The following is a 22,817-nucleotide window of genomic DNA, read 5'->3' on the forward strand; positions in this document are numbered from 1 at the left end:
GATCATAATTTTGTTCTATTTTATTTTATTTTCTATAATTTCTCTTATGATGGTCCAAATTCACATTTAACATCTGCAGGGAAAGTTCACCCATATGTCAGCTACTATGTACATTCTACCTGATGTAAAAGAAAACGTGTGTTTGTTTTTTTCTGGGATTTGTCTGCTTTATAAATCAGGATTTATTGATAGAACTATGCACTCAAAAAATCATTTTATAAGCATGCCTACTGGGAGTTAGTCTTTGCACATGTTGCTCTCATATTGGAAGTTCCTGCTTGGCACAGCTTCAGTGAGTCATATCGATTAACTGTGAGATCGACGCTGAATTAAACGCTAAAACAGTGGAAATAAAAGAATCACATATTATACTGTACAGTACTTGAGATAGTGTTACATAGTGGATAGCACATTGGACTTAGAACCAGGAAGACATGAGTTCAAATCCCACCTCAGATAATTATGAGCATTGTATGATGCTTAGCAAATCACTCAACACCTCTAAACTTCAGTTTCATCATTTGTAAAATGGAAATAATAATAGCTTTAGCATTTACTTCAGAGAGTCATTGTGAGAAACAGAAGAGATGGTACATGTAAAGTACTTTACACACCTCAAAGCCGTATTTTTAATATCATTGGCTACATATGATTTCATCAGTGTGAGCACCTCCTCCCCCAAAGCAGGCTATCGCCCCTCTATAATTTAGTGCAATGTGTGCAGGTATTGCCTTAGCCCGTAATAGAACCTGCAATCATGATTTTAGGCAAGGGAGACAATGTCCATGGGAAGGTCCCAGAGCTTTGGAATCCTGTGGAATTTGTAGCTAGAAGCAAGGATTGTGCTCAGGAGGGGGAAAGAGGACAGGAAATAGATTGGTATCTGCATGAAAAGGGGAGGCATGGGATATTCCTAAGCTGCTTCTGGGCATGGAGATCTGAACTGCAAGAGTTTGATGTCATGAGACTTGGTCTACTGAGCAGGAGTGTTGATACTGTGGCCCACACTGGGCTGAAGACAGTGAATGATGGGAATTCTGTGGAGGAGGGAGATGGAATCCCAGAGTTGGAATAGAGGCCAATCTAGCCCTCTGGAACTATAGTAGAACTTCGTGCTAACTAGGAAGGATGTGCTAAGAAAAAATAGAAGGAAAATTGTTTTCTCAACCCTTCTGCTCATGTGCAAGGAGAATAGTTTTCCCACCCACTCCTGCTTAAGTTTTCATTGGGATTTTTTCCCAAAAAAATCTGCCACCACAGGAGGTATAGATTATATCTATATGCACATGGAATGCTCATGGGGTGAAGACAGACAAGAAAGACTTGATTGCAAGATTATTTTCATTGGTTTTATCCTTTTTTAATCAATCAATAAAAAACAAATCAATAAACATATATTAAGTGCCTACTATGTGTCAAGTACTGTGCTAATGCTAGGAATACAAAAAGAAGTAAAATACAGTCCCTGCCCTCAGGGAGCTTACAATCGAATGTTAACAATCTATTTTTTTCTTTTTTTAGTTTAACGAATACAAATATAGAAATAGACAATACAAAAGAACATAAAAAAGAAAATACTTAAAGAAAACAAAAATAATATTTCCTTTTACAAAGTAGAACAGGAAAGCGTTATATGTGAAACCATAAATCTCTATTTTGTACAACTTGCTTTAAAAATAAGTATATAATAAATTTAAGATACTCCTTTTTTTTTTTTGCTTTTTGGTGAGGCAATTGGGGTTAAGTGACTTGCCCAGGGTCACACAGCTAGTAAGTGTCAAGTGTCTGAGGCTGGATTTGAACTCAGGTCCTCCTGACCCCAAGGCCAGAGCTCTATCTACTGTGCCACCTGGCTGCCCCTACTGCACCACCTAGCTGCCCCTAAAAGATACTAGTTTCAAAGCTATCCTACTTTTCTGTTTCCCTCTGAACTGCCTTCTGTTTTCCTCTGTGAATTTTTAAGCTACTTCAATTACCTTCTTTAATTTCTTTTTTCTTTCCTCAACACTACCACTAACTCCTCTCTCTACCTTCAAATCCTCTCCTCAATAAAAAAAAAAGGGAAAACATAATCCTTGTAAACAAATAAACATAGTCAAGCAAAACAAATCCACACAATTGCCATGTTCAAAAATTTGGGGTTCTTTCTACATCTTGGCTTCATCACCCCTCTGTCAGAAGATATGTAGCATATTTCATTGTCCTGTGAAATCATGGCTGGCCATTGCATTTTTGCAATGACCATTGGATTTTTCAGAGTTCCTAAGTCTTTCAGAACTGTATTTCTTTACAATGGAGTAGGGCTTCAGTGGAGGATCTGGTAAAAAAAAAAATACTAAAGAATCTGTTTCAATGTTTGCTTGGTTGACTATGCCAGGATGCCATTATTTGGAGTACCACACAGAATGTCCCTGATCTCTTTAACATACTGCCTCTACAAACAGCAACCCATTTACACGTTCATTTTAGTAGCCCTCTCCTTTTGAAATACCTGATTTACAGATTTTCATCAAAGATTATTGCTATCCTAAACTCTCTAGAAATTAGTCAGGAATTGTACTATGTACAACTGATTCTTCAGATTCATTTAGCTCATGGCCAAAAAAAGTAATTCAAACATATCATAATTTATTATGTACTTAACATCACACATCCTGTAGTTTTAGACAGTGGTAATTTTTTTTCTTCCTCCTTCTCTAATTATGTAACTTTTCTTTGCAAAAAGCAACTTAATGGAGCATCAGTGGGAATGCTTTGTGGAGAAAAACATTACAATCTATACTGTCAGTTTGTTGTACATAGATCCACTTATGGAATAATAAAGCAATTGACTGGTGTACTTTCTATAAAGGAAAACCCTCCCATCCTTCCTGTGGCATCCACAGTCTCTTTCTAAATTAAGGGTGACATTCATTCAACATGTATTTATTAATGTTATCAAATTAAAAGGCATTCCTTAAACACTTACTATGTTCCAAGTACTGTGATAATTAAAGGTTCGAGTAGAAAACTGAAATTGCTTCTCTCAAGGAACTCATTCTAATTACAGAAGAAAAAATGTAGAAAAAGATTGCATTTCAGGGCAGATGGAAAGGCCAAGTAGTCCCAGAGGGCAAAGCCACAAGGCATATAGCTAGGCCTGGTGAGCCTTGGAGAACAGTGGCAGGACAAATGGTCTCCAGTGAGTGAGAAGAGTATAGTCAGTCTACAAGCATTTAAGCAGCTACCATGCTAAGTGCTGGGGATACAAAGAAAAGCAAAAGTACAGTCCCTGCCTTCAGGGAGCATACATTCTAATGGAGGAGATGAGATGCAAGTAACTATGTTCATACAAGAAATATAGAGTGTAAATGGGGGAGGGGGGAGGAGGTAATATCAGAGAGAAGGCTTCTCCTCATGGCAGGGAGGAAAGGTCAACCTCCAGCCAAAAGGGAATTTTCAGTACTTGGTTGGTCCTGGATAATAGGGAATTAAGGAAGAAGAGATTAAGGGGGAGGGTTCCCTGAGGCCTGCTTTTGCTGGACCATCCAGTTTATGCTGACATCTGTGTAGGGAGAAGGTAAAGTTCTCCACAGCACCAGCTATATTCTAGGTGCTAGGGAGACAAACAAACAAACAAACAAAAACATAAAAAGCTCCTGTTTTGGTTGAGTAGAAGGTGGGGTACAGAGGGAATATAAACACAGAGAGATAAAAACAAATACACACACCACACACACAAAGTAATAGTGTGTTGGGTGAGATAAAAACTGGGGGAATCAGAAAGTCTCCTGAAGCAGCATTCCAAGTGGTAGCCCTTGAACTAAGCCTTAAAAGAAGTTAGAGATTCTAAGAGCCTGAAGAGAAGGAGAGAGCGTGGCAGACAGCCTGATAGTATGCCTTCTCTTTTCCTCTTCAGTGACCGCTCTTCCTATAGTCATCCCCTTCCTATAATATAGACATGAACGAAACTGACAGACACCAATACTTCTGCCCTCTTTTCTCCCAGGAACTTGGAAGTGTATACAGCATTCTAGCTGCAATTTTAAATGTGGGTAATATTGAATTTTTTTCTGTGGCAACTGAACACCAGATTGACAAAAGCAACATTGCCAACCCAGCAGCCCTTGAGAACTGTGAGTTTATTGCCTTCCATTCATGATTACATTTTTCTTTTCTACATCTTAATGCAGCATATGTGTCACATAATTTTTAGCAATTATATTTACAAATAGGAACCTTAAAACAATAGTCAGGTTCAATCCATGTATAAATAAAAACCAAAAATGTCCCCTTTTAGAAAATAGATTCTTTATGCCTACAAATTACCTGATTATCATATAAAATGCTGGTAAGGAGTTATTTCTATGGTTATCAAATGAGCTGACTATCAATGAGAGAGGCATTTTGCATATAGTGGCAAGAATTCAGAGTCAGTGTACCTGAGGTGGAACCCTGGCTTAGCTAATGACTATCTCTGTGACCTTGAGCAAGTCACTACATTTCTCTGGACTTCAACTTCCTTATCTGGAGAAGGAAATGGCAAACCACTCCAGTATCTTTGCCAAGAAGACCCCAAATGGGATCCCAATGAGTCAGACACAAGTGAAATAACTTAACAACAGCAGCAGCTTCCTTATAGGTAAAAAACAGTTTGGACTAGGTTTTCTCTAAGATTCTTTCCATCTCTAAATTCTCTATTTCACGAAATCACAGAATTAATGTTGCAAGGGACTTCAGCAGCCATTTACCATGAAATTGAACATTTCAACCCAAGGTCATTCTATGTAAGAGTTAGCATTTTTAAGATAGGTTTAGCCTCTAGGTCATAAATCAAAATATTATAGATTCACTTGAAAGGGATGATCATTGAGTCTAAAGGTTCTGAAGCTAATGTCAGGGGATAGATTTCAGGAGGTCTTTTTATGTCTACCAGTCTTTAAGTTTTAGCATTTTCTTCTATTATGAATCTAGGAAAGAAAACATTATTCTGATAAGAGGTGGTCTTAGGTTTCACAGGACTTCTAAAGGGCTCCCTGACACACAAAAAAAGCTTAAGAACCCCTGATTTAGTCTAACTCCTTTAATTTACAGATAAGGAAGCAGGCTCTGGGAGGTTGTAGCCTGCTCAAGATTTCAGAAGTACTAAGTAGAACTCTGATTTCAAATCTACTGTATTTTCCACAACTCTATGCTGAGTTAATTATAAAAAAAAAAGAATTGCAAAGCTAAAAAGTGGGATTGTGAGAAGAAAACATACCCTAGGTTGCTGGATTAGGCATATATTTTCTACCCAAAAAAATGGGTAGAAAGTGCATGTCTAAGTTTACCCTGGGCTTCCCCTGCAACAATCCAAACCTAGTTTGTATATTTGCCTCAAACCAGATTTTCCTGGCTTTATGAAAGTTATGAAAATTCAAAGAAGATGTGCCCAGAGGAATTCATCTTTCAAGATATCACCTCTAGAGAGGTGATTGTCCAGAGCTGCCTTGCCCTATAATTTATTCCTAGGTTACCCAGAAATTCTAGGACTATCTCAGGCTAGAACAACTAAGGTGGCTCTGTACTTGGTATTTGGTAATGAGAACATACCTAAAAGTCTTATAGCAATCCTCTGCTAATGACTCTAAAAACACTAATGGACCCTCTGAGCCACCAAGATTTATCTTGTCCAGCATAGAGAAGGATACCTAGGTATGACTTATACATGTGAAACATAGGTAGTATGGACCAAAATCAACTATATTTCACATGTATAAATCACACCTAGGTAGATATAGAAGGAAGGGGAGGGAATATATTCTAACAATTAATAACAACATTGATATAGTTAAATAACAGCCAGCAGGAAGACACCAACAAAAGTGAACACTCTCTTGCCCCCATAAACTATGTGTTAATTTAATATAAAAAAATGCTAAGAAGAGGTCTGACAAATTTAACTAAACAACCAGAATTCCTTTGCCCTAAATGCTTAAAGTAAACTGAAAAAAAATTAAAACATTCTAACAACTAATCTAAATATTAACTCTTATCAGTTTGATACTAATCATGGAAAGGTGTTTTCATTATATTCATAGTAAAAAAAATTCCTATTATCTTGATCCATTGAGTTTAATTGTTATTAATTTCAGGTGCCCTGTAACATTTAAATATTTATTCAGGGTATAGCAGTTCTCCAGAAAAAGATAGTAATTGAAACACATAGCTAGAAAATGCTCTGAAGTTTGAAATTGTTATGGGTTGCTAGATGTACCACAAAGCATATTTAAAATTATATAAATATATATATATATATATGTACATACACATATAAGTATATATACATACTCACACTCCCCCACACACACACACATACATGCCTATCCTCTTTTCTATCTTAAATTCCTATTTAATCTCTGAGGTCCAGAAACCACAGAAATCTGTTGTGTTAAAAAATATATATTATTTTAAAAAAAAAACAAAACAAATACCAGTTGTAAAATGCCTGTAGATTTTCCCATTTTTAAAAAAGGAAAGCTAAGGTTGGAAGACACCAACCACATACAGCTGTGTCTCCATGACAACAAAATAGCTGGTCATTTTTGTCACTTCAGTGAAAAATACAGTCAGAATTCATTGTTCAGAGAAAAGCAGCCATCTGGTTGATCAAATGCTTCATTTTAGGGCTTGTTTTGACTTTGTATAAATAAACTCCCCATTTGGCCAGTATAGGCAAGACTGTAAGTACAAAATTTACCAACATCTTTATGAATGGAGAGAGACTAATGATGCAAAATAATGTGTCTACCTTAAAATTATCTCTGTCTGGGAGGCTTTCGGTGGGAAGTGTTGCTGACCTATTCTTTTTCCTCTTTTTTATTTTTTTTACAAGGGATGGCTTTCAGGAAAAGGGGAGGGATAGGACATATTTGGAAACATGTGATGTAAAAGCCAAATGAATCAATAAAAGTTAGAATTAAAAAAAACCAGAAATCATCTCTGCATTACTAAGTCTTCATGTATTTAAATTTCATTATGTTATGTCATATCGTTTACTAAGAAGAAGATAAACTAAAATGCTTTTTATTGCTAGAGGACTGCAAATCAATCTTGACTTCCCATTCTGCCTCAGACACTTAGTAACTATGTAATCATGAGGAAGTCAGCTCCTAGAGTCTGTTTCTTCATCTGTAAAACAGGGGTCATAATGCTTGTACTACCTTCTTTAGAGGGTTGTTATGCGGAAAATTCAATATAAATGTGAGGACTGATAGTAGATGTGGTAGTATGTAGGGGTAGTTGTTGTTTATTATTTATTTATTTGTTTGTTTGTTTGTTTGTTTGTTTGTTTGTTATTCCTGAGGGGGAAAAGACCCATTCACAGCCCCCTAACCCGAGTTTTGATGAAGTAAAAAGAACATTGGCTTTGAAGTAAGTTCAAAACGCAGCCCTGCTACTTTGAGTGAGTCCCATAACCTCCCTCAGCCTCACTCTCCCTATCTGCAAAATGGGTAAAATAATGTCTTTCTCACAAGGCTATCATGAGGAAGGCACTTTGTCAGCAGTAAAGAGCGTTTTATGTTTTTGTTATTGTTATGATTATTCCCATTGCTGGCATTTCTCATAACAGAGCATCTGTTTATTTTTCAGCTGCTGCTTTGCTTTTCATTCAGGCAGATGAACTACAAGAAGCTCTCACCTCCCACTGTGTGGTGACTCGAGGAGAAACAATTATTCGTCCTAATACCATGGAAAAGGCTAATGACATCAGAGATGCTATGGCAAAGACACTCTATGGTCGCCTCTTCAGCTGGATTGTCAATCGCATTAATAGTTTGCTGAAGCATGATGCATCACAAAGGTAAAAGGGATATAGAAAAATTTACCTCACCCACAACCTTCGCAAAGCTGTGCATCCTCTTTTCTTTTTATTTAGTCCCCGTGAAACTGAATTTCAGCAGTTATTTCTAAATAGTCCTATTTCATTCTCAAGCGTAGGGCTCAGTAAGTCCACTGCTTACTATAATGATACCTTTTTTTTTCTTTAAAACTCTCCATTACCACAATGCTTTGAAAAAATCTATAATTTCACCAATGAATTTCTTTTCACTCTACATGTAATTTTACTGATATAGGGAACCCCAGGTGAGGAACTTTCCTCTGCAAACACAGATCAATCAATTAATTAAGCTCTTGTTAAGCACCTGCTATATGTGAGACATTGTTCTAAGTGACAGGAGCACAAAGACAAAAAAAGATACAATCCCACCATTCAAGAAGCTTACATCCCCATTGAGGGAAATAACATTTGTGTGTGTGCATTCATAAATATTATATATATATGTATATACATATACATATATATGTTTATATATGTGTGTGTGCATATATAGACGTACATATGTAGATATAGATGTGCATATATGTGTATGTATAGGTGTGTGCATAGATATGTACATTTTATTTATTTATATATCAGTGTGTATGTATACATGGTGTCTCAAAAGTCTTAGCATAGTATTAAGCTTTATTTATGCTATTACCTTAAATGGCTTTAAGGTTTATTAGTTTAAAGCTAAACAGACTTTTATGACAATCTATATATGTGTATAATTAAGTACAGCATATATATGCACAGACTGAATGCAATATAAGTACAAGGTAGTATAATTGTAAAGGGAGGAAACTAATATGTGAGGAGGAATCAGTTAAGGATCTGTGCAGAAAGAGGTATTTCAGCTGCATCTTGAAGGAAGAGAGGAATTCTCTCAGCAGATGTGAGTAGAGAACATGTTTTAGGCATGATGTACAACCAGTAAAAAAGGAATATAGAAGGGTGATGCAGCATCATTTGTGTAGAACAGAGAGTGGGCCAATTTGGATGAAGCATAAAAAGTGTGTTGGGGGTGGGAATAGAGAGTAATATATAATGAGGCCTGAAAGATAGACTGGGGCTAGGTTGTGAAGGGCCTTAAAAGCCAAAAATAGGAGTGTGATCCTAGAAACAATGGGAAGCCAGTGGAGTTTATTGAACAGAGGAATGTCATTCAATATGGGATTAAGGAAAATTATGTTGGCAGCCATGTGAAGGATGAATGGGAGTGGAGAGAGACTTGAGGCCAAAGAGACCAATTAGGAAGCCATTCCATTTGTCCTGGTGGGAAGTAATGAGAACCTGACCTAAGGTGGTACTGATGGAAGTGGAGAAAAGGGGCCACATGGGAGAGATGTTAGGGAGATAGAAATGGCAAGTTTGAGCACGTTATGGGACATGTCTGGTGAGGTGGGGCAAGGAACTACAGATAAGTGTTGAGGTGATGAGCACTGGGGCATGGGAGAATTTTTTATAGAAATAGTGAAGTGTAGAAGAGGGGCAGATTTGGGGACAAAGATAATAAGTTCTGTTTTGGACATGTTGAATTTGAGATGTCTTTGGAATAAGTAGTTTGAAATGGCCAATAGGCAATTGGAAATACAGAACTTGAGAAAGCCTAGGGCTAAGTATCTATATATGAGAATCAGCTACATAGAGATGATTATGAAACCCACAGGAGTTCATTAGGTCACCAATAATCCAATCCAACAAACATTTATTAAGCACCTACTATGTGCTGGGCGCTGTGCTAAGCACTATGAATACAATTAATAAAAAGAAAGAAAGTCCCTGCACTCACGGTGTTTACAAGCTAATAGGGGGAGAAAACACACAAAAAGAGGTCGGAGAGTAGGGAAGACACCTGATATGGGGGTACCCCACCTTATTCCGTGGAAGTGAAACCAGGCAGGCACAGCAGCAGATGCAAAATAGAATGAACTGAGTCAAGCCCTCTATAAGGCAAGGGCTTGGTAGGAGTTTGGTACTCCACCCTCCAGTCCTCCAACCAGAGGGCAGAGAAGGCTAGAGTGGCGATATCAAACAATGCTTGAGTCAGAAGCATGGTAGCAAGATTAGAAGTGATGAGCTTAACTTGGGAGATGAAACCAGGCAGAGCAGCAACTGCAAAGTAGAAAGAATGTAGAGAGAAAAGAGATCCAGGACAGAAAGAGATCAACCTAAACATTGCGCCCAAACAACTTATAACCTCATTGAGTTGCACAGGGCATGACCAAGGCTACACTTCTGAGACGTGTCAGAGGCAACACTTGAACTGAGGGCTTCCTGACAACAACACAGTCTTTCTATCTACTACGCTATTCTGTCTCTCATCATCCGTGACAGAGCATCATAAATAGATAATTCATATTCATATAATATTTTCCAAAACACTTTCCTCCAAACAGTCCATGAGGTATGTAATACCATATTCACATTTTACAAATAAGAAAACTGATACTCAGAGAGATTAAATGACGACTCAGAGTACGTAACAGAAAGCAAGATGGTATCATGGAAATGGTGCTGGTTTTCGCAGTCAAAAAGCTTGAGTTCAAAAGCTGGATCTTGCCACTTTTGTGACCTTGAGTAAGTCTCTTAAGCTCTTTGGACATCAGTTACCTCATTTGTAAACTGAATGGGGTTGGATTTGTCTAACATCCCTTCCAACTCGAAATTTATGATCCCATGAACCTGTGTCCAAATCAGAATTCAGATCCAGCTCTCTCCTTGCTCCAAGTCCAGTGCTTTTTCTACCACTCCATATTATACTCTCCCTCCCTTTTAACACCCTCTCCTCTTGCCACAAATCAACACATCTCCATATTTCATGAATTGCCATGGTCAAAAATTTCATCTCCAAGTAGCCATCTTTCTAGTGATTAGTCCTCTCTATCCCCAGCTATTAGACTGTGAGCTCCTCAAGGTCAAGGACTGGCTTTTCTCTCTCTGTGTACACCTAGCACTTAGCACAGTACCTGGCACATTTGTTGTTGTTCAGTGATTCAGTTGTGTCCAACTCATTGTGACCCCATGGACCATATTTTCCATGGAGTTTTGTTGGCAAAGATACTGGAGCAGTTTGCCATTTTCTTTTCTGTTGGAATGGGGCAAACATAGGTTAAATGACTTGCCCAGGGTCACATAGCTAGTAAGTATCTGAGGTCGGATTTGAACTCAGGTCTTCCTGACTCCAGGCCCAGCACTCTATCCACTGAGCCACCTAGCTGCCTCCTGCTTAGCATATAGTGATTCATTAATAGGTGTTTACTGACTGACTGACTAGGCTATTCCTCAGGTGACAATTACATAGAGCATTTATTAAAAGCCTTTCCAATTCCATAGGACCTAGCAGCAATTTCACCAAGTACATAGACTTCTAGAAATGATGGTCATCTACCCAACACAATAAAGTATCTGAGTCAGACTGCAGAGAAAGATCATTCTTCAGTATCCATTTGCTGTATATATTTTAGGAACATAGGATATAAGCATAAGAGGCACAGACTACTAACCTGTAGGTTCCTTTACGTGATGGATGTGCAAGGTATACAATTTATTTGTGCAAGATTACAGTTTAAAACACTTGAAATTTTTCTTAGTATATATTGAATTTTATTACATTCAAACCCAAAGTCAACAAAAATGACTCATCTTTTATTTAGAGTACCTTCTAATAGAATCAGACAAATGCTCCATCAGTCTGAGTTACCTGAAGCAAGTCACTCTTCACCTCTCTGAGCCTCAGTTTCCTCAATTGTAAAATCAAGGATTTGGATTAAATGTCAAAAGTTCCTTATAATTTTACTGTTCCATGATTCTACGAAAGAAGCAGAATACTCAGTAACAAAAAGAGGTAGATTAAAAATTTAACATCGTGTTATACTGGAGAATACTTTTCTGAGTCATTCAAAGAAGAAACCTGAAACTCAGAGACATTTACATATATACTAGATCCATTTGATGGAGATGAAAACCAAAGTAGGTGTGGGTGACAGGGAGGTTTGGCCACTGGTTAGCTGAATTCCATCTTCAGAGGGTCAAAGGAGAGGGGCAGTTGGTGGACAACCAAATTCTGTAGCATCTTTTGGATACAGCATGAAATCAAACTGCTTTGTTTACCTAAATGCTCTGTAAATCCCAGATTTCTTTTTTTTTAACTCAGTGTTTTCCATTATCTAGACCTACCCAGAAATATTTAAAACAGACCTTACTGTGTATTTGTTTCATATAAAGATTCTTGAATAAAAGTAGAAAATTAAAGAATTAAAGAATACTATCCAAATTACTATTTATTACTACTATAAAAATAGTAGATGATATTTTAGAAGAAATTTTTTTCTTAATGGAATAATAAATTCACAAGGCATCCTATGCAATTTATGTAAGCTAAGCAAATGGTTACATCATGAATAGATCTTTATATTTACAACAAAATCGCTAAATAATTTTAAAACATTGCATTTAATTAAGTCAATTTCCCCCCAAAATCAGCATTTTGTGAAATTAAATATCAACATTGTCTAATTAGACAGACTAGTTAAGATTGCTACCTAAAATGAAACATGACCTTTCTTCCCTTATTTTATATTCCCTCTGTCCCTCAACATTGCTATGCCCAGTTCTAATGAATTCCCCACTCTAAGACTGTCTCCAAATACATAATAAGAACTGGCCATTATGACTATACTAGATTAGGTGAGAATTAGTATTATAGACAAATAATACAAGGACATATTCTACTAACCAAGAATACATTATAACAATGGTTCTTGATTTGGGGGGAGGTGGTTTTTTTTGTTTTTAGGGGGTTTTGCTCATGGCACAATAATTTTTATGGCATTGTGGCATTATTGACATGGCATGCTTAATGTTTAAGTTGCCAGTACTATGGTAGAGTCAGGAGATGTGGGTATGAAATTTCTCTTCCATCAGAGCGGCCATTTTGTTGAGTTTTTTGACAAAGTCTAATGTATTTTGAAGTTAGCACATAAATTGTTAGACATGTTTTGTTAATCTTGTAAATACTATGTTTCATCATACTTCTGGGTAAGTAAAATTTATTTTAAGCAAAGTTCTTTTTAAATTTTCTTTCACTGCAATGTCATACCATCCAAAACTTCACAACACGTGGCAACAAAGCCCACTTTAAGAACAACTGTACTATCTGCAAGGCAACTTTTAAAATATTTTTTGTTAACTTAAAACAGGGATAAATATGCCATTTGCATAGAAGTTGATGCTTTTCTAATAGGGTATTTACTGAATAGAAGTATAGATATTAACATAATCACAAATTGAGAGCTAGAAGAGATCTTACAGACCATCTTATCCAGCCCTTTCATCTTATGGATGAAAAACCTGGAGCCCAGAGGGGTCAAATGATTTGCCTATGGTTAAGCTGACATTAAGTCATAAATCTGGAAATTGAACCCAGACCCTCTGGTGCCAGATTCAGTACTCTTCCTTCTGCACCATTCTTTCTTTGATTATTGTATTTTATTTTCTCATTGGTTGACAATGGCCAGATTTTACCCAAGTTATGAATCTTTCACAAAACTGATTTAACACATAAGCAACTTAGAAAGTAGCTGCTACCATCTCTTAAATAGGTCATGTAGCAGAATCAAGAGGTTTCCACAATGCAGCAAAAATACCGTGTCATTGAAATGCTAAGATTACTGAAGCCTTCTTCTTCTTCATATTGCATGGAATGAAATTTGCACAGTTAAGAAAAGCAACCATTTAAATGTATGTCCCAGTTGTGATTTCTTAAGCCTAATCACAGTACGGCATTTACAAAAGCTTAACTAAGAATTTTCCTGAGATGAGTTGTTTTATATCCTTTATTGATTAATATTTATATCTTTCAACAAAATAACTGCAAACACAATTTAATACCTGCTTAATTCTTTCAGTGGGACTGATGGTGAACTGAATATTGGCATCCTGGACATCTTTGGCTTTGAAAACTTCAGAAAAAATTCCTTCGAGCAGCTATGCATTAATATTGCAAATGAACAGATTCAATTCTACTTCAATCAACATGTGTTTGCATGGGAACAGGTAAGACTAGGAAGTGGATTTTGTTACTCTGAATGAAGTCAGGAGAAACAAAAATCATGCACAATCCCCATGGTAAAGAGCCATCTTTGTATGTATGTGTTTTATAGAAACACATACACATATCACTTAGTTCAGCTTTAATAGCTTAAACCTGCATTAAGACATTTGTAACGTTCTGAAAACACACCTATGCAGAGACAGAGAATATATATCTATATTGTAAACACATATACACATATGTGTTTATATGTATACAAGTCAAGTCATTAAAGCACCTACCATGTGCTAGGCACTGTGCTAAGTGCTAGGGATACAAATAGAGGCAAAAATAATCCCTGTCCTCAAAGAGGTCACAATAATAGTGGAGATAGTGTGCAAATAGACATGTACAAAAAAAAAAGACATAGGATAAATTGGAGATAATTTGAGAAGGGAGGCAAATTTTGATGCCATGATTAATCTATTCCCTCAGCAATGTGAGTACTGCCCACAATGATATAGATAACAACCCTTCTATACCTGACCGTCTTGTGCAACTCTTGCCCATATCTTCCCATAAGTCATGCAGGATATCTTAAATGCAGAAGCCTAAATGGCTTTTTTTCATCTGTGCCCTAAAATCTGGCGTTAGTAATATAACTTATAAGAGTCTAAAGGGACTAGGAATGTCACTTGACCAACTCTCCACTTGTGCAGTAAGTACTGTGCCTTTCCATAAAACCTAGGAAGGCTGAACCTTTGCTAAAAAAATAAGAGTTCATTTTGATTTGAATAAATAAGACCAACTATTTCATTTTCTATAAGCCTGCATAGCTGAATGGCTGTTACAATTTAAATATCCATCAAAAGTGCATTAAACTTCACATTTGCAGTAGCTAGGCAACAGAACACGCTGATAATGGGTTTGATGCAAATGCAGTACAATACTGATCTTGTCACTGAACAAGGTACAATGTGTAATTTATGATTCAACCTAAAAAAATACTTTTCTTTAAAGAGAACTCGGTGACTTTCATAATAGCTTAATATAAGCTTTCTTGAATTGCATTGCTAAAGCAATACTATTGAAATTGTCTTTACCATGACCACAAGAAATACATAGTCTAGAATGTGATATTTGTTTATATCTTTTGTTAAGCTCTTTTATATCTTTCAAGCATTACTAAACTGGTTTTGTATTTGGTAATTTTTGTGATAGATGAAAGGTAAATAGTTGTTTTGGGGTTAGAAACATCTAGGCTTTTTAAGAATTTTATATATCATACTGAGTAGGAAAATTTGGAAAAAGAAATTTTTGGTTATGATATATATCATTGCCTTCAAAAACTTATGAACACATCTAAAGCCATGTCCTTGTGGTGCTGCAGAGAAAAATTAAGCTCTGATATATAGCATGGCCTTGGAATAGCATGTTGTATTGTCAAATATTCCAGTTGATTAAGGTGGATTGTTCTTCTTTAAAAAACTGAAATCCAATTAAATACACTTAGCAATAAAATTCTGCTGAGGATAATTGAATTTCCCTGTGATGATCCAGAAGGCACTTCAGCATTTTTCTGTGCCTCAGGACTGTAATTATGAATATCAGTTATTGTACCAAAGATGTGGTGCCTGGGCTCAATGTTTGAGAATACTAGTTAGAAGGACAATCAGTAATAAAAAGATCTTTATTTTTGGAAAGAAAAAGAGTTAGCTCATTTTTATATAGTATATCATAATGATTCAATCAATGATCCTGGTGGTGAAAGTCAATGGAGTTAGGTTTAAGGAACTGTAAAGACTGGATCCAAAAAGTGTTATCAAAATATATATTAGTGTGTAAAAGAAAAGTTAAATAATAAAAGGACTATTGTATTTGGAAGAGCCTGAGATTGAATTTCATTTATTTAACAAATAACCTTGGGCAAATCATTTTACCAATCAAGCTTTGATTTCATTATCAGTAAAATAAGAGGGCTGGAATAGAATTCAGGTGTGGGGAATCTGTGGCCTGGAGGCCACATGTGGCCCTCTAGGTCCTCAAGAACAGCCCAACGTTTGTTCTGTGAAGTTTGATTCAGTCAAAGGACTGACCCCGGTCATGATTATGAAAAGCAAACTAACTTTATCAGGACCATATCCAATTCTCAGGGACAGCTAGATGGTGCAGTAGATAGAGCTCCCCCCTTGGTGTCAGGAGGACCTGAGTTCAAATCCGACCTCAGACATTTGAAACTTACTACCTGTGTGAACCTGGGCAAGTCACTTAATCCCAATTGCCTCACCAAAAAAAAAAAAAAATTCTCGGGGTGATTTTTCCAAGACAGCAAACTTGGAATCTATACATCTTCAGTGAATGGGCATCAGGTTTGGTAGCTATGCTGTTGGCTGAGTTATTGCTAGTAAGATGATCTTGTAGCTCCAAAAAGCACAATCCACGTGTCCCTGATGATCCAACTGGTTTGAATGTATACACATGGCTATGGATATAAATATATCCCTTCTGTTTTCTTCTCATACTTGCATATGATAGGAAAGGAATAAATTGAGAATTCACTTGAAACTGTTTCACTGCCTGTAAACAGGGAACAATTATCTGCAAATTCATTAATGTCAGGTTTTCACTTGTCAACAATAGTCACAGCCATTATTGCATATCAACAAGAAACAGTGAGCTTCACCAGTGTGTGTGGGTTACCAAGGCCTTAAATTCCCCAACTAGAGCCACACTTCAGTCAGCACTGTCATAGACCAGGTAGTTCTGATCTGACAAACTGGCAAGTGGAATTCCAAATAGGAACCTATTTCATGAATGTGCTAAAAAGCTACTTCCTGTTCAGGGACATTTGGTAAAGTGCAACCCTTAGCTGCTATATGTACATGGGGAAAAGAGCAGAAACTGAGAAAATTTTCTTATTGAGAAAAAAATTGATGCAGTTCTAGTTAGGTTGGTTATCTGTCTATTTCTGAAAATGGAATCTTGTTTTCCCATTTACTATCATTATAAAAATGTCCCTATAGAGTTGAAATTTTCTGGTAAGGAGTAAGTTGTAGCCAGCCCTATGGCATATTATCTGGGAATTTTATTCTCTGCCTGGAAATTGATTCTGCCAATAGAACATTTTCCCAACTCTCAGATCTCCCTTAACCATTAGCTCTCTGCTTCATGGTTTGTTTTGTTTTGTTTTGTTTTTTGAGCACTCCAGTTTGTATCTACCCAGTTTAGGGGCATTTCTTCCACGCTTCCAAATCTATTGAGTATATATTTATAGCATGCAAAACTTTGATTCCTTCCTTCTTATCTTCTTGCTATTTACTATGTGTCTAATAGAACAGGATTATATTATTATCAACACCATGCCAATAGACGACATCATCTGAACAGTTCTTAAATTTCAGTGCCATATACAAATGGGTGCCTCATATTACTAATAACTACAAGATAAAAATTCTTCATACTATTAACAATGGGAAACAACTGTATTTATAAGATTATTTACAAGGTAGGTAGCAGTTCAGCCTTCTATACTGTAAATATGGAGGTGTAGCCAGACATCAGTAGCATATAGTTTTTAGTCCTTCTAAAATGCAAGCTTGGAAATGTAGTAGCAGTGGAAAAAGCTTATCTTTTTCCCTTCATATTTCTCAACTTTGCAAAAGGATTTATTTATATTTAAGTATTTCCTCTGACATAAATGTGGCACATATATTTGACTTTTCAGTTTTCCAAATGCTAATATTAGTGGGCACTTCAGATGGCAGCCATTGGTACAGTTCCCTGCATGGAAGACAAATTTTGCAATTACCCACCCAAGCAATGAATCATATCCAAGTAGCTTTTTTTAGCACAAATATTTTTCTGATCTTTTTTCACTATGGGATGAAAGGTCTGAGTTCATGGAAGTCATGGAGATCTTGCAACTCACATACCTTTGAAATTTGTTTCCTGGATATCATTCTTTCCTTGAGGAGAGGAGCAAATATTGGTTTTTATTTTACTATTCTAATTGGGCCACAAGAATTGTGCTAAACAGGATGAAAACATGCAAAAATGAACCTTACCTTCTCAGAGTTCACATTTTAAGTCAAAGAAGCATCACTCATGCCAGCTATAGATAGGTTACTCCTTGGTGGAAGCTCATTATTTAAATAAATGCATCGATAAATCTGTTAAAGTATTTTGGTTATACAAAGCATTTGCTTCCCTTGAGGAGTCAATCTCCTTTGTTAAAAAACCTTATTTATATCTAGAATATACACATATGCCCATCCATTAGAGCAAACTCATTGTCTAGCTGCCATATTTTCTGAAGTTTATCATAATATTTTAGAGGTAAGCTATTTGTATAAAAGATTTGTTTCTATATATTCTGGTTATATATTTGCACACTTGGTTTTGGAGAGAAACATCAGAAGTCATTTTGTCCACAGGGGACTATTTACAGCATAGAATGGAACCAATAGCAGCTATTTATTTCTCTAGCTTCTCTTATGAAAAGTGATGTGCATGGTTTTCATTTCCAGCTGTTCATATCCTCAAGCTTGAAGCTTTTGAGATTCTGAGTGTGGGCTTCAGCACATAATTTGTAGTTGTTACCAAAACTAATAATAACAAAACTCATTCTATTATTTTTAAAATACCTGGGTTTTCAGCTATTTTACATTTTAAGAGTTTTAAAAAATCAGTCCTCTGACTCAGGCTGTGTGGATGTATCATATTAAATCCTTAAAATGCATCTGTGTTGCTTTGCTTATAAAGTATGACTTTATATTTTACATGAAACTTTCATATTTTCTCTCACACTTACAAAAGACACACGCTAAGGGAGTCAGTCACAGCTGTTCTATAAACCATCCCATTTATAACATTCAAAAGAAAAATTAATTAGTAAATAAGGCAATTTAAAATCAAAGCAAGCACTCTAGGTCCCCTAATGGTGATCACTTAATGACTGCTAAGTATTAAAGTAGCCAAATATATTTCAGAATAAATCCATGCCTTAGCCAATCTTCATTTTTCAATAGATGGGCATCTTTAAGTGTGCAATTTCAGATTTCTAACAAAATGGGCCTATAAGTATAAAAAGTAAGTGAATATAGTGATTGATATCATAACCTTTAAAATATGTATAATATTATGTTTATTAAGTGATGCAGCTGGCTCGCTCCCCCATTTTCTTGTACCTGGAAATTCCAGAAAAAAACTACTGAAGATTCAAGACACCTTGTTGATCTGTGTCCATTCAAAAGCTATAGTACATAAGCCCCTACTAATGACTTTACTCTTACTAGTCAGCCAGGAGCAATAATTCAAAGCAAAGACATTCAATAAAATGGCTCAGTAAGCAAAGTTGTGTTAGACCATTTCCTCCATAAATATAAGGCCAGAGTTTTCCATACATACTCATGTGCTTAGCAAACAAGCATGGGTGGAAACAGGTAAGAAGTATACACGTGGCCATGACACATATAACATATGGCCAGCATTTAACACATGAAGCATATATCTTAGAAAAATGAGGGCCAGGGAATATGTGAGAAGGTGCATGAGCCAAAAGCTCATGTGTCAAAGACATACATGCACATATAAACCTACACAATGGAAACACATGTGGGTAAAGCACAAAAGGTATTTCATACCTCTGACATTGCAGGGCTGCTGTCCTTCAATAATGCCTTTATTCTGTATGTTATCTCTGTTGACTACAACCACACTGGCATTGTGGTCATTATTGGCACATACATAATGCTGACTGTTGCTCTACTGATTTCTGAGTCGCTGTTTTGTATCTTTTCAGGGTATGTGGTTGTGTTGCTTCTCTCTGCTCTAAACTTCTAGGCTGCATCTTTTCAGGGTCACCTACAAGCCATCTCAGCTCTTGTCTACTAAAATATAGTGACTAGAAGGTCTCTCTCTGATAAAAGAAGGTTGATAGCTCTTTGGTCTATGGCTGTGTTAAGAGCCATCACATTCTCCTAAGGGACGTGAACAAAAGTAAGACAAAGCAGAGTCCTTCTGAACTAATACTGTCTCCTCTTGTAAGTGCACATATCTGGGCCTGAATCACAATCCTTTATTCTAAAGAATTAGCTTAGGGTTAGAAACTCCTTCTAACTTCCATTTAACTTATTATAGGGATCCCATGCCCCTAAAACCCATTTCAGGCAACTCTGTGAGAAAATAAATACACAAGAGCTGTGTGGAACTTGGGGTTTGAAGCCAACATCATTTCCAAGATCCTATATATCTTTCCATGCAAATGAACTTGTTGGGGGAATTACAAACAAAAAGGCCAGGCAGGGTTGCTAAATTTAAGTTCTTTATTCCAAATCTTGACTTTCTCATGTAAGACTGACCAGCAGTGAATCTCTCTGGCTTTGAGCTGTCCTACTTAAATGTGTAATTTGATAGATACTATAATGTATAATCTGTTAAATGTATAATTTAGCAAAATGTGTGCCTAATTTATTTGCCATTAGAAAAATAGATCAATATTCCTCTCTCTAGTTTCTTTATGCTCTTTTCTCAAAATCTTCCTTGAAAAGGCAAACTAAAGAGTTAGTCCATTTGGTTTCATCCTATACCCAGTCACCAAGATATAATTTTGAGCTACACTGGATCATATTATCTTATAGCACTAATGATGAGTATAAGAAAAAAGCCCCCCCCCAACAATAACTGTAGCTTATGTGCAAACATCTACTTCAAAAGATGAAGAGTTAAAATATTCTCTGAAAATTTTGATGGGATCCTCCAAGCTAAGTGAAAATGGACTTTGATACTTGGTAACCATGAGTGTAAGGGTGGGTATAGGAAAGGGTGACAAAAATATACTCAACAATGTGGCTTTTTTAAAGAATGAGAGAGAACAGATGCTCATAAATTGCTTAGAAGCCTCACACCCATATGTCATAAGCACTTTTTCCCCCAGATTATTGGAAGCCATCAATTGTAGTTAGCACAGAACATCACTAAAACTGAAATTGACTACATTAATCAATGGGAATCAATTGTTGATGACTGATGTGGAAGTCATTTCAGAGTCACCTGTCTATTAAAGCAAAATTAGAAGGAAAAAAATAAAGTCAAAGAGAAGACACTTCAGACAGTTGCACTCATTTACATCTGAGCTATTCAGATTGTCAATTCTGAGAAATGATAAATGGAACAAGCAAAGATACTGACATTGCTTATCACCACTTCCTGAAAAATTTTAACTGATGTAGAACATTCATCACAATGAGGCCAAAAGAGCTCCCAAAACAGATAGTACACCATTTTTTTCCTTGCTAAGCAGAAAGATATGGAATCCAAGGGCAATAGTGACTTAGACTGTATTTACTTCTTTGCAAAACACTATGGAGAAAGAGAACAGAATATTGAGATCACTCTGATATATTGGACTAAGTGCTTAACTTAGAGTCAGGAAAATCTGGGATCCACACCAACTTCTAAAACTAACTTTTTGATAATAGGCAAGCCACTTAATTTCACCAAGACTCAGTTTTCTCATTTATGACAAGAAAGAATTGGACTAGCTGACTAATGTATCCTTTCCAGCTCAAAATGATCCTATAATCAACGTTTCCCGATAAGACAACAAAAAGCAGTAAAAGAGGAAAGTTTGCAGAAAGTCAGTCATTCAACGAGAACTTGTGAAGTGACCACTGTGTACCAGCAGATTCAAATGGGCCACATTATCCACAAAATATCCAGAAATGGAGCTGCTGGAAAAACAAATAAATAGGAAATGGAACAAATTTGTCAGTTTCCATAATGATCTCTTTTAATCACTAACCACAAGTGAGCCACCATATTTGAAAAGCAGCACCCCACCCCACTCTCCAATGTGCTACATGTGAAATAAAAATGATAATAAGATAAAGTCAGAAAGAGTGTATGTTGGGAGAAAGAAAATGATTATACAAAAAGTAGGGCTGCTTTGGGGGTGGCTTGGAGGATGATAACAGATGACAGAAAGATAGCAGAGCCATTCAACTCAAATTTTAATTCTCTTTTGTCTATCAAAGTGAACAATCTTGAGACTGAGATATAAGAAACAGAAAGGGTTAACAAAGAGCTGAAACCTGAGGTAAGTGAAGATACAGCAAAAAAGTTCAATTGACTAGGCCTGGACAAATGACCTTCCAAGGTTCTAAAGGAACCAATAGCTAAGAGGACAGGGCATTCTTAATGACCTGTGAAAAACTGTAGAGAATGAAAAAGGTGCTACAGTCCTAGAAAAGAACATATGTCCCAGTTTTCAAAAGGAGACAGCCCCAGATTCTACAAACCATAAGCCAGTGAGCTTGACTTTAATGCTTAAGAAAATTCTAGGATACATTGGTAAAGGGATGGTTTGTGAACATGTAGAAAACAAAGTAGTTAACACTATGAGTTAGTATGGGTTCACAAAAGCAGGTAGTCCTAGACTAAATTCATTTTCCACTTTTTTAAAACAGGATTACTAGACTGATAATGCTTAATAATAACAATAATAATAGCTAATATATAATGCTTTAAGGTTTGTGAAGCATTTTACATGTTATTTCATTTTATCCTCACAACAACCATAGGAGGTAGTTGCTATTTTTTTCCTCTTTTAAAGAAGAAGAAATTGAGCCACATAAAGGTTTAATTTACTTGAGCATGGTCATACAACTGGTGTCTGGAACAAAATTGGAACCCAGTTCTTCCTGATTCCAAGTCTAGCATTCTTTCTACTACATCACTTCAGTGGCCACATGATATCAGAGTTAAACTTCAAAGTTTACAAAGTACTTTATTTAAATTTAGTATACCATGAGAATAACATAGACATAGTATAAATTAGTGTGGTATTTGAAAAAAAAATCATATCCCTATGAGTGGAATGGAGAGATAGAAGCAAATGTAAGATTTAACAGATTTAGAACTGTTTGAGTGATTGGCTTTCAT

At 36.3% G+C, this 22,817-nt stretch overlaps 1 protein-coding gene across 1 annotated transcript in view; it reads left to right on the forward strand.

Annotated features, from left to right (window-relative positions):
* MYO3A (myosin IIIA) overlaps window positions 1-22,817 on the forward strand; it is a 259,169-nt gene that overhangs the window by 136,188 nt on the left and 100,164 nt on the right. Inside the window, exons 16-18 of the mRNA XM_078151955.1 lie at window positions 3,989-4,115; window positions 7,612-7,822; window positions 13,753-13,900. Coding sequence (XP_078008081.1) covers window positions 3,989-4,115; window positions 7,612-7,822; window positions 13,753-13,900 — 486 coding nt within the window. The remainder of the gene's footprint in view (window positions 1-3,988; window positions 4,116-7,611; window positions 7,823-13,752; window positions 13,901-22,817) is intronic.

The sequence above is a fragment of the Phascolarctos cinereus genome, unplaced genomic scaffold (assembly GCF_003287225.1).
Source record: "Phascolarctos cinereus isolate Bilbo 61053 unplaced genomic scaffold, phaCin_HiC Scaffold_1;HRSCAF=81, whole genome shotgun sequence".
Taxonomy (NCBI): domain Eukaryota; kingdom Metazoa; phylum Chordata; class Mammalia; order Diprotodontia; family Phascolarctidae; genus Phascolarctos; species Phascolarctos cinereus.